This window comes from Anolis sagrei, chromosome 2, assembly GCF_037176765.1.
Source record: "Anolis sagrei isolate rAnoSag1 chromosome 2, rAnoSag1.mat, whole genome shotgun sequence".
Taxonomy (NCBI): domain Eukaryota; kingdom Metazoa; phylum Chordata; class Lepidosauria; order Squamata; family Dactyloidae; genus Anolis; species Anolis sagrei.
In genome coordinates this window covers 184,990,590-185,002,688 of record NC_090022.1, presented here as the reverse complement: position 1 = coordinate 185,002,688, position 12,099 = coordinate 184,990,590, and the positions used below count along the sequence as shown (strand labels likewise).

The 12,099-nt window shown below is 43.0% G+C and overlaps 1 protein-coding gene across 1 annotated transcript in view; it reads right to left on the bottom strand.

The window, feature by feature from the left end:
- Nucleotides 1–1,723: 1,723 nt before the first annotated feature.
- Nucleotides 1,724–12,099, bottom strand: part of SHMT2 (serine hydroxymethyltransferase 2) — a 31,302-nt gene continuing 20,926 nt past the window's right edge. Inside the window, exons 8-12 of the mRNA XM_060763010.2 lie at nt 9,181–9,346; nt 8,667–8,766; nt 5,633–5,788; nt 4,127–4,234; nt 1,724–2,160 (exon numbers count right to left, since the gene is read on the bottom strand). Coding sequence (XP_060618993.1) covers nt 2,033–2,160; nt 4,127–4,234; nt 5,633–5,788; nt 8,667–8,766; nt 9,181–9,346 — 658 coding nt within the window. The 3' untranslated portion in view covers nt 1,724–2,032. The remainder of the gene's footprint in view (nt 2,161–4,126; nt 4,235–5,632; nt 5,789–8,666; nt 8,767–9,180; nt 9,347–12,099) is intronic.

Genomic DNA, 12,099 nt, shown 5'->3' with positions numbered 1-12,099 from the left:
GATACCAATAATAGGAAATGTGTGAACCAATCATAGAAAATGCTCCATTTAAACATCTAGCTTGACTCTTAAGGGCAGTTTACAAAAAAGTAAAGCATTACAAAAAAGTAAAACGTGTTGCTACATGTTAATCTATATCAATAAACCAAGCCCTGCGGCTTTCAACTCCACGGGAAGCAAGCTTTTTGTAATGCTGTTACCGTGTACCTTCAAGATGTTTCTGATTTATGGCAACCCTAAGGTGAACCCATCATTTCTGAGGCTGGGAGAGTAACTTGCCCAAGGATTCCTCCAGGCAGGAAGCAGACAGGCTTTGAAGCTACAAGGCCATTCAATGCTAATCAAGGTGGCCAACTGCAACATTCACACTTGCCTCAAACAGACAAGAGTTTGATGTATTGTCGAAGGCTTGCATGGCCGGAATCACTGGGTTGTTATAGGTTTTTCGGGCTATATGGCCATGTTCTAGAAGCATTCTCTCCTGACGTTTCACCTGTATTTATGGCAGCCCAAAGCCAACCTCAAAAACTCTGGCATAGACACAGAACTGGAAAGCCCTGGCCCTTGAGTGCTCCAGCTGGAGGTCAGCTGTGACCAGCAGTGCTGCAGAATTTGAAGAGGCATGAATGGAGGGTGAAAGAGAGAAAGTGCCAAGAGGAAGGCACATCAAGCCAACCCCAACCGAGACCTCCTTCCACCTGGAAACCAATGCCCTCACTGCGGAAGAAGATGCAGATCAAGTAGGGCTCCACAGTCACCTATGGACCCACCGCCAGGACACCGAACTTGGAGGAGCATCATCCTCGGAATACGAGGGATCGCCTAAGTAAGTAAGTATCTATGGCAGGCATCCTCAGAGGTTGTGGGGTCTCAACAGATAGATGCAGGCGAAAAGTCAGGAGAGAATGCTTCTAGAACATGGCCATACAGCCCAGAAAACCTACAACAACCCAGACAAGAGTTCTTTCTCCCATCCTGGATATTCCACAGATATATAAACCCCTCTTGCCTAGTTTGCAACAGATCTTTCAAGCTCTGAGGATGCCTGCCATAGACACGGGTAAAACGTCAGGAGACAATGCTTCTGGAACATGGCCATAAAGCTTGGAAAACTCACAGCAACCCTGTGATTCCAGCCATGAAAGCCTTCGACAATACGTCACCAAGTTGGTTTTCACAGCTGAGTAGGTATTCAAACTCTGATCTCCATTATAATCTAACATTCACACCACTACATCAATCTGGTTCTTTGTGGATCTAATGGGTCTTAATTGCTCACTAGGTATAGACATTTTTTTAGGATTTTCAGAAGTATCACCTTTGTCCCTCAGGACTGAAACAGGAAGCCTGCAGGGTGCCCAGGTGCTATCCTCATCTCTGCCGATACAAAATCCCAGAACTACGTCTTTGCAATCTCCAGCTCAACTCCACCACTTAAGGTGGTGGTCCATGAACCTTGAGTCACGCTTTGTCTCAACAATTTCCAGAAAAGTAACAACTGTCGCTAATGGGCACAAATTTGGGATTGATCCCTGGTACACTGGAGAAATAAAATTACCAATCTGCCCACATCAAACATCACAGGAAGCACTGTACTACCATAGCCTATCTCTGGCTGTAGATGTTAGATACAGATCAGGAATTGTGCGCATGTACACCCGCATATACAAATCACCAGACCTACAGTCCTGCATCAGAAAATGATTTCAAAACACCCTATGCGTTTAGTTCAGTCAAAGGAAGTGAAGTTGTTTAATTCTTACAACCCATCTTGCATAACGAGCCAGCAATTTTACATGTCAGAGACTAGTCCTGATGTAAACAAAAAGGAGGTCAGTTGTTTGAGTCACTATAAAATGGTAACTGGGAGGTGAGGAGAAGGTAGCCAAGGCAAGTGGCCTTGTGGGTGGCATGGGGCCCCCGCTTGGCTGGCACTCAGGGACAGAGCTGCAAGAACTGCTGGCATCCGACCTCTTGCAAGTCCTGTCCATCTGAGAGTAATGAGTAGCCAGTCTCTGACTGGGATGGGTCCTCAACGTTCATCAAAGCCAGGCATGGGGAAGGCACGGGCAAAGGTCTCCACTCGTTGCCGGAGGTCAGACAGCTTCTGCTTGGTCTCTGGGTCAGACAGCAAGAAGGATTTGAAATCTTGGAGCTTGGCTTGAAGGGAGAGAGAGAGAGAAAAAAAAAGTTGCAATTAAGTCGGTTGTAGGAGGAGTATGCAATCCATGGAGGAAATTCTGGCCCAGAAAAAGAGATCTCACTTCCTCAAGAATGTCTTCCATAGGCACAGGTTCCCATTCACTCCCTGAACCCGGCTTTCCATAATGAGGACTGCTGGCTTCCAAGTACCACATTCCACCCATCTCCTCTCAAAAACCACATATTCCCCTTATACCTACGTGGCAACACCACCTCATGCCCACAAACTTTTGTTGGGAAAAATAGCCCCAAATACCCTAGTTTCAGTCACTTCTGGCTGTTTTAAGTACAGGACAGACTTTACCCCCCTCCCCCCCCCCATAAAAAAACCCAGAAAGTCAAGTTCACTTTGTGTGTTTTCAAAATGGACCATCCTGTGCCTAAAATGGCCTCAGGAGGCTAATGAAGAGGTGAAATTCACCCCTACATAAATCCTTATTTGGTTCAAAAAATTAAAAACATTTTAGGGAAGCCAGGGAATACAAGATTATTTCAAAAGCGGCCACATGTGGCCCAAAAGTTTCACTTCCCAGACTGTTAGGAATTGCATGATATGGTCAGTGTAGACTCATATAATGCAATTAAATACAGTTAGCATTATATGATTCTACACTGACCATATCACGCAGTTTCAAACTGATATATGACGTGGGGTTGCCTCTGAAGACTGCCCGGAAGCTTCAATTAGTCCAACGTGCGGCAGCCAGACTACTAATGGGAGCGGGGTACAGGGAGCATACTCCTCTGTTGCGCCAGATCCACTGGCTGCCAGTCAGCTTCCGAGCACAATTCAAAGTGCTGGTCTTAACCTATAAAGCCCTAAACAACTCCGGCCCAATTTACCTGTCCGAACGTATCCTCCCCTATGAACCATCAAGATTGCTAAGATCGTCTGGAGGGGCCCTGCTCTCGATCCCACCGGCCTCACAGGCGCGGCTGGTGGGGACGAGAGACAGGGCCTTCTCGGTGGTGGCCCTCGACTCTGGAACTCCCTTCCATTGGAGATCAGAACTGCCCCTTCTATCTTAACGTTTAGGAAACAGGTGAAAACTTGGCTTTGAGGATTGGCATTCGACGAATGGGCCATGATCCTGTGATATGGATGGATGACAACAAATAATGACTTTTGATGACGACTGACCACTGTAATTATAGGATTGTATTTTGCTATTTTAATGTTTTAGTGTGATTTAGAATACGATGTTTTAATGACTGTCTGTAATATTGATGTTGGAAACCGGCCTGAGTCCCTCAAATAGAGGTGAGAAGACCGGTATACAAAACTGCTAAATAAATAAATAAATAAGTATAGGTGTAGTGTAGTCTAAGATAGCCTACTAAACTGCCAAACATCCCTGATTGTAGCTAACCATGTATAGGGCAGGTGCAATGGATTAAACCCTTGTGCTGCTGAACTGCTGGCAATTCAAATCCACAGGACAGGATTGAGCTCCCGCTGTTAACCCTAGCTTCTGCCAACCTAGAAGTTCAAAAACATACAAATGTAGCGGGAAACAGCAAAAAAATGTGCTCCAAGCAATCATGCTGGCCACATGACCAGGGGGCGTCTACAAACAGTGCAGGCTCCACGGCTTGGAAATGGAGAAGAGTACCTCACCCAGAGCCGGAAATGAAAGGAGAAGCTTTTGCCTTTGTCTGGATATTTACATCTCATTGTATTCATTGTAACAAGGCACTGAATGTTTGTCTATGTCTGTTTATATGCTGTAATCCACTTTGAGTCCCCTCGGGGAGAAGGGCGGAATATAAATATATTATTATTATTATTATTATTATTATTATTATTATTATTATTATTATTATTAACAACATCCCCACAATAACTTGCACCAATGGTAATGGAACATGGCTTTTATATACCTGGCATCCCAGTAAGATTTAGCAAACATCAGTAATAACTTACAGGTTTTCTTTTTGACATCCAGTCCAATCTGGATTCCTTCATCCATGAACTCTACAACTTTCTGGAAATCCGCTTCCCGGAACTGTCGGGATGTAAGTGCAGGCGCTCCTGTGGGACAAAGGTAAGTAAATAGGATTACGAGCACTTGCAATTCAAAACCACTGTTATGAAAGATCTGAGAGAAAAATGCTGCCGCTCACAAGGAAAATCGCAACATATACTACAGTCCCAAGATGACCCTAGGATTTCCTTCCCCTCCAGAAGGACTACCTACACAAAGGCCAGCAATACGAACAATATTGTGCTGGACTAATTGGCACTACAGCTCCTGTTCCAGTTCTGATTCAAACCTATGTACAACAACAGATTCTTCAAATGACTGTGCTGAAAGGGTGCCATGCCAACCCTTTATGTATTCACAGGAGATGCCAGAAGGGGAGAGACAGCAGATGGATTAAATTGTCCAGTGCTACAATGGCTATTGTTAAAATTGCCCAGGATACACCCTTGATCTCTCTCCCCCCCCTCCCCCCCCCTCTCTCTCTTGAAGAGACCAAGAAAGCAGCCTGCTCTGGTGATATGTACCACCTGTGCTACTCTACCAGTAGCATGCCATCCCAGTCCAGTCCTTTTACTCTCACTGGCACACTACTAAGGGACACAAGGACTTCATCCATGGAGCTTCTTTCCCTAATCCCAACTCAACAATCCTGGGCAAAAATATCACACTCCCACAAAACTAAGGGTCATAAAAACTGTTTTTCAAATGTTGATTTTATACGAATTTGGCATTCTAAATCCAAATCTCAGATTTGCTACATCACATATCGTTTTTTTCTCACTAGACTTGATATTTCTATTATGTGACTAAAAGAAAATAGTACTGAAACTAGTAATGAAATTACTAACAGTACTATGTGTGGTTTTTATTGAGTTTTTAATTCAACGCCCACAACCATATTAAAAACAGATACAATATTTTTTTAAAGTTTTTTGCTGCAGGCCTATGACTTATTTTAATTAAAAAGTAGAATTTGGGTGTTCTTGGTGAGGAATCTGGACTACTTTAGCATAGTCACATACAATAAAAGGGTAGGTAAAGGTTACCCATGAGATGAGCACCAGAGTTGGACACGACTAGACTTAATGAAGTCTAGTCATGTCTGACTCTGGGGAGTGGTGCTTATTTCCATTTCTAAGCCAAAGAACCACCGTTGTTCGTAGACACCTTCAACGTCATGTGGCCAGCAGGACTGCATGGAGCACCGTTATCGTCCGCCAGAGAAGGACCTATTGATCTACTCACATTTACATATTTCTGAACTGCTAGCTTGGCAGAAGCTGGGCGTAACACCTCGCTCTCTGGATTAGAACCACCAACCTTCCAGTCGACAAGTTCAGCAGCTCAGAAGTTTAACCCACTGCACCACACAATAACCAACATGGAAATTTAGCACATACTTCATTTAAAAATATATTCTTCTGAAGTTAAGCTCTTGCTCTTACCAAGGCGCAAGCCACCAGGTGTCAAAGCACTCTTGTCTCCGGGACAGGTGTTCTTGTTAGCTGTGATGGACACCAGCTCCAGCACGCGCTCAGCCCGGGCCCCATCGATGCCTTTTGGCCGCAGGTCCACAAGCACCAGGTGGTTATCAGTACCGCCTGGCCAGAAAGAGAGAGAAGAGGTCACATCACTTCCTATAGCCATCTCAGTTCCAGGCCTTCTCTATACCCAACTATCCAACTATAGTTCCATCCCCAACATTTATAAGAACAGAGACATTAACAGTGCATTTAGTGAATGAAAGCTTTGGGCCACACTGAAATTCTCTCTAGTCCAGCACCCCCTTGCTGAGTACCTGGACTTGCAGCGGACTTATATGGATAGCCTCATCCTCCATGGCTCACTTGTCCTAGCAAACATCCCATCACTCCTAAAGTCTTGAGATAACTCCACAAGTTAAGCACAAGTTGCACAAGGACTCTACGGGGACTAATGCAAGATACTCCACTTGGGCAGAAAAAAATGAAATGCAACGATACAGAATGGGGGATGCCTGGCTCGACAGCAGCGTGTGTGAAAAAGATCTTGGCGTCCTCGTAGACAACAAGTTAAACATGAGTCAACAATGTGATGTGGCAGCTAAAAAAGCCAATGGGATTTAGGCCTGCATAAACAGGAGTCTATTGCCTAGATCCAAGGAAGTCATGCTACCCTTCTATTCTGCCTTGCTCAGACCGCATCTGGAATCAGACTATGTTCAATTCTGGGCACCACAATTGAAGGGAGATGTTGACAAGCTGGAATGTGTCCAGACTAGATCAAGGGTCTGGAGAACAAGCTCTATGAGGACCAGGCGTGTTTAGCCTGCGGAAGAGAAGGCTGAGAGGAGACATGATAAGGGCAATGTATAAAGATGTGAGGGGAAGTCATAGGGAGGAGGGAGCAGGCTTGTTTTCTGCTGCCCTGGAAACTAGGATGCGGAACGACAGCTTCAAACTACAGGAAAGGAGATTCCACATGAACCTTAGGAATAACTTCCTAACTGTGAGAACTGTTCAGCAGTGGAACTCTCTGCCCTGGAGTGTGGTGGAGGCTCCTTCTTTGGAGACCTTTAAACAGAGGATGGATTGCCACCTGTCAAGGGGTGCTCTGAATGCAATTGTCCTGCTTCTGGGCAGGGGGTTGGACTGGGTGGCCCACAAGGTCTCTTCCAATTCAAGGATTCTATGACTCCATTTTGATATTAGATATATTGTAAGAGCCATGTGGTCTAACACCATGCCATGATGTCCTCAACAATGGGCCAAACAGACGCATTGGCTCACACTGGGAATTGTAACCTTTGGCCTGATGTTTTGGATGACTGCTCCCAGAAACCCCAATCTATAGCCCCAAAAGTGAAGGTATGTGGAAGTTTTATTCTTTAGACCAGTGGTTCCCAACCTGTCTCACTGTTACTACACCGTTGCAATGAAAACAACTGGTCTGGCAAAACCCTCTTATAGGGCTACGGCTTATTAAATATGGTTGTCTGTGGGCAACCAGATGGCAGCTACTGGATGGCATATGTACAGCATCGGAAACTAGAGCTGGGGTGGCAAGGTTGGAGAGGTTTATTTCTTAGGAAAAAGTTGTTATTTTTGCTAATGGGAAATTCTCTCTATGGCCTTCAGCAGGGTGGACTGCAGGGTTTCTATTCCAACCATTGGGAGTATATAAAAGACTGGTGTCTTCCTTACATCTTCTTCCTTTCCAGTAATCCAGTTTCCCCCTTGTAAATTGTTTAAAGATAAGCATAATCAAACACTTAGTTTTATACTTATGTTATCTTGATTGAGACCACATCTGGTCTTTGCATCAGCGCTGATTTGAAACAACATTCTATCTACTGATTGTAATGCGTTTTGAATTATTTTATAGTCATTTTCTCTTTTCCCCCCTCCCCGGCAGCAATAGCATATTTCTGCTTGCAGCTGCTTTTAACTCTATCCATAACATGGACCTTCATACTGCCTCAAAAAGGAGGTTATGGCACACAGAGGTAAAATATACCATCAGAAAAGTCAAATTCTGCAGTTTAGGCTGTGCTGCACCAATTCAGACTGTAAATGGATAAACACATGGTTGTCTATATTAGAAGCTCCTTGAATGTGTGTATTAAAAACACAATGTCATGGAGAAGGCCAGCCTAGAATTCTTCTCACTAATTTCCATACACGTTGGAGCTTTTAATATGGAATTAAAACACAATGCATTTTGAAATGGTACAACTATTTTTTCATGTCAGGAGCGACTTGAAAAACTGCAAGTTGCTTCTGGTGTGAGAAAATTGGCTGTCTGCAAGGACGTTATTTATTTATTTACTTTATTTGTATACCGCTGTTCTCAGCCCTTAGGCGACTCACAGCGGTTAACAACAAGAACAGCAGAAATTCAATGCTACAACAACACGGTATATAAAAACAATTATCATAAACACATTAACAGTTAACAACAATAATCATCCACTGACGTCTCATAACTAAAAACATGATCCAGATTCATCATCCATTGTTCCATTCCTATATTCATTACACTCGTTGCACTATCTATTCAAACGCCTGTTCAAATAACCAGGTTTTCAATTTTTTCCGGAATACCATTAATGATGGAGCCAATCTAATGTCCGTGGGAAGGGCATTCCACAGCCGAGGGGCCCCCACCGAGAAGGCCCTATCTCTCGTCCCCGCCAGCCGTGCTTGTGAAGCAGGCGGGATCGAGAGCAGGGCCTCCCCGGATGATCTCAAAGCCCTAGTGGGTTGCCCAATGTTTTATCATCCTGTGGGGGGCTTCTCTCATGTCCCAGGATGAGAAGCTGGAGCTGACAGATGGGAGCTCACCCCACTCCCTGGATTCGAACCATCGACCTTTCGGTCAGCAGTCCTGCCAGCACAAGGGTTTAATCCATTGCACCACTGGGGGCTCCAATCATACAACTCAGTTGGTGCTTTTGATTATGTGTCTCAGTTCAACAGCCACACAGCATGTAAACTATACCGGAAACAAGAGTGTATCCTCGCTGCAGCAACGCTTCTGCCATGGCTTTGGCATTCTTCAGTACCTGTTGGCAATACTCCCGGAACATGGGGGAGCTGGCCTACAAAGGAAGAAGGGGTTTGAAGTCAGCAAACAGAGCACTGCTCCTTTAAGACAGGTAACTGAGGATATTCCATCATCCAAAGGGAGTAGCAGGATGTAACATTCTCTTCCCATTACACACAACCAACAAATTATTACACAGTGGGGTCTTTTAGAAGAAATACCCATTTAGGATAAGATACAAGCACAAAAAGGCTCAAAGATGAGGATAAGACAGGCTTCTAGAGAGAGAAGCATTCAGTTTGAGAGCTCTTTGGAATCCAAAGACATATGAAACTGAGCTTTGTCTCATTTCATGTTAGTAGTGGGGAATACAGCCATATGTGCAAATGATTAATACACACACAGAGAAAAACATGCATTCAAACGAAATTCCCAAAGAAAAGATAACCTCCATCTCCTTCCATCCCACCTGTTTTAGTGCCACAGCAACAGCAGCAATGGCGTGGTTATGTGGGCCCCCCTGAAGAGAAGGGAAGACAGCAAAGTTGATTTTTTCTTCCAGATTGTAGGGAATCTCTTTGTTGGTCTTTTTGTCCACAGAACGGGTGCCTTTGCGGTAGAAGATCAGCCCAGACCTGCAGATGACAAGGAGGTAGAAGCATCAATATCCTATCCCTGCCTTTGTTGATGTGCCTTTTGGCAGGGCAGGGCGACTCAGAGGTGGGGGTTCAAAAGGCTCCCTTAAACAGACTCTCGCTTTGATTTTGGCTCACCAAGACACTTTCATCTATTACAAAGCCCCATGTGAATGTTGCAGTTCCACAGGAACAAAGGAAAACATGTTTAATGCTTTTGTAAAAAAAAGTTTGCATCACCTATTGCTTCTAACTATCGTAACTTATAAGGACCCAGCTACTCTGGGCCCTATATTGGGAGAAAGACAGAATGTACAGCAAATAAACAAACAAGTCCCATGTGGCAATAGGTATCCAAGGCAGCTTCTTGAAGATCCACCTTTATGATTAGGGATCCAGCTGTATTTCATGACTGTGAACACTTATTTTATTATTAAGTCTCAAATACAAATTACAACAAGGAGTACTCCATTTGTTTCATTCACACAAGCAAGAACAGAGAGTTTCAATGAAATGCTCTCTGCTAAAGAAGACTATGAGACATTTCCGTACACTATTTTTGCACTTAAGTACCATATGTACTCAAGTATAAACCAAGTTTTTCAGCCCTTTTTTAGGCTGAAAAAGCTCCCCTCAATTTATACTCAAATCAAAGTTATTTATTATTTTACTCTGTTATTATTATTATTATTATATTTCATTTATTATTTTATTCTATTTATTATTATTACATTTATCATTTTACTCCATTATTATACATTTATTATTTTACTGTATAATTGTTGTTATTGTTACATTCATTATTTTACTCTATTGTTATTATTACATTTATTATTTTATTCTATTATTACTGTTAAATGTATTATTTTACTATATTATTTTTATTATAGTGACCGCATTTCTGTATACGAACCCACACGATCTCTTCGATCATCTGGAGAGGCCCTGCTCGCGATCTCACCTGCGTCGCAAGCGCGATTGGTGGGGACGAGGGACAGGGCCTTCTCGGTGATGGCCCCTCGACTCTGGAACTCTCTCCCTAAGGACATCAGGCATGCCCCATCGCTAGCAGTCTTTAGAAGGAGCTTGAAAATGTAGATGTTCCAGTGTGACTTCCCAGAATAAGGAAATCCAAGCAATGTGTCCCAAATGCACTTTACGAGAGATTTAGGATTGTCTGCTCACCCACCTATCCCTAAAATATCTATCCTATTTCACTTGGACATGCCTAGCATTTTAAAAATTTTAACCATTACATTTGGCCCTGCCTCAGGTTTTTAATGCGTCGTGATATTATTGTTATTGTTTTTGCTTTGTTTATGAGTTTATTTATTGTTGTATTGTTGTCTTTGTTGTTTTATTGATGTATTTGGGCTCGGCCACTTGTAAGCCGCACCAAGTCCTGCGGGAGATGGTAGCGGGGTATAAATAAAGGTTTATTATTATTATTATTATTATTATTATTATTATTATTACATTTATTATTTTACTCTATTGTTATTATTATTATTACTACATTTATTATTTTACTCTCTTTACTATTATTGGAAGGATACATAAGCACATTTACATTGAAGAAGGTTAGAATAATGGTTTAATCAGAGTTGGACAGTCTTATCTTAAATTACAGTTTTAGCTACTTATTCAAAAACATTTAACCTACTGATGCCTCAGTTAATGTAATTTTATCGGTATCTATTTTTATTTTGAAATTTACCCATAGCTGCTGCATCTCCCACCCTCAGCTTATGTTGTTGTTGTTCATTCGTTCAGTCATCCCCGTATCTTCGTGACCTCATGGAAAAGCCCACGCCAGAGCTCCCTGTCGGCCGTCACCACCCCCAGCTCCTTCAAGGTCAGTCCAGTCACTTCAAGGATGGCATCCATCCATCTTGCCCTTGGTCGGCCCCTCTTCCTTTTGCCTTCCACTTTCCCCAGCATAATTGTCTTCTCTAGGCTTTGCTGTCTCCTCACGATGTGGCCAAAGTACTTCAACTTTGTCTCTAGTATCCTTCCCTCCAGTGAGCAGCCGGGCTTTATTTCCTGGAGGATGGACTGGTTGGATCTTCTCGCAGTCCAAGGCACTCTCAGAACTTTCCTCCAACACCACAGCTCAAAAGCATCGATCTTCCTCAGCTTATACTTGGTTCAATATATTTTCCCAGTTTTTTGTGGTAAAATTAGGTGCCTTTTCTTATATTTGGATGGGCTTATACTCGAGTATATAGGTTACATACTGAGGAGGGTGTTTTTTTATTTTATTTTTACAAAAATGAAAGTTCTAAAATGCAAAAATAAAAAATTTCAAAGAGATTGATAACTTTCTCTGTAAGTACCTTGATGCACAAAAACTCGCTTCATCATCCAGAAGAAAATTTGCAATGTTTCATGCATCCACATTTACAACTGCAATTATATTCTCAAAATCATATTTACAAGAGATGAAGACTATGTGACCTTCCAGAACGCTACAGTGCTACAACGGTGACTGCAGTTAAGCAGTCTCTGCAAGATCACTCCAGATTCGGGCAAAGCCTGCTGAAATCTCAAAAGCCAGGGAGAAGGCTGAACAGGGTTTCCCATAGCCACAGGCAGGGATTCAGCATCCTTGAACATCCCATAATTACAAGGAATTATGCAGGATGAAAAGATGATACCCATTGGCTCAATTTGCATCCGTCTTTTCTCAATACATGTTTCATCCTTTGAGTCTATGCAATCCTGACTGCCAGCAAACTGGCACTACACTGTTC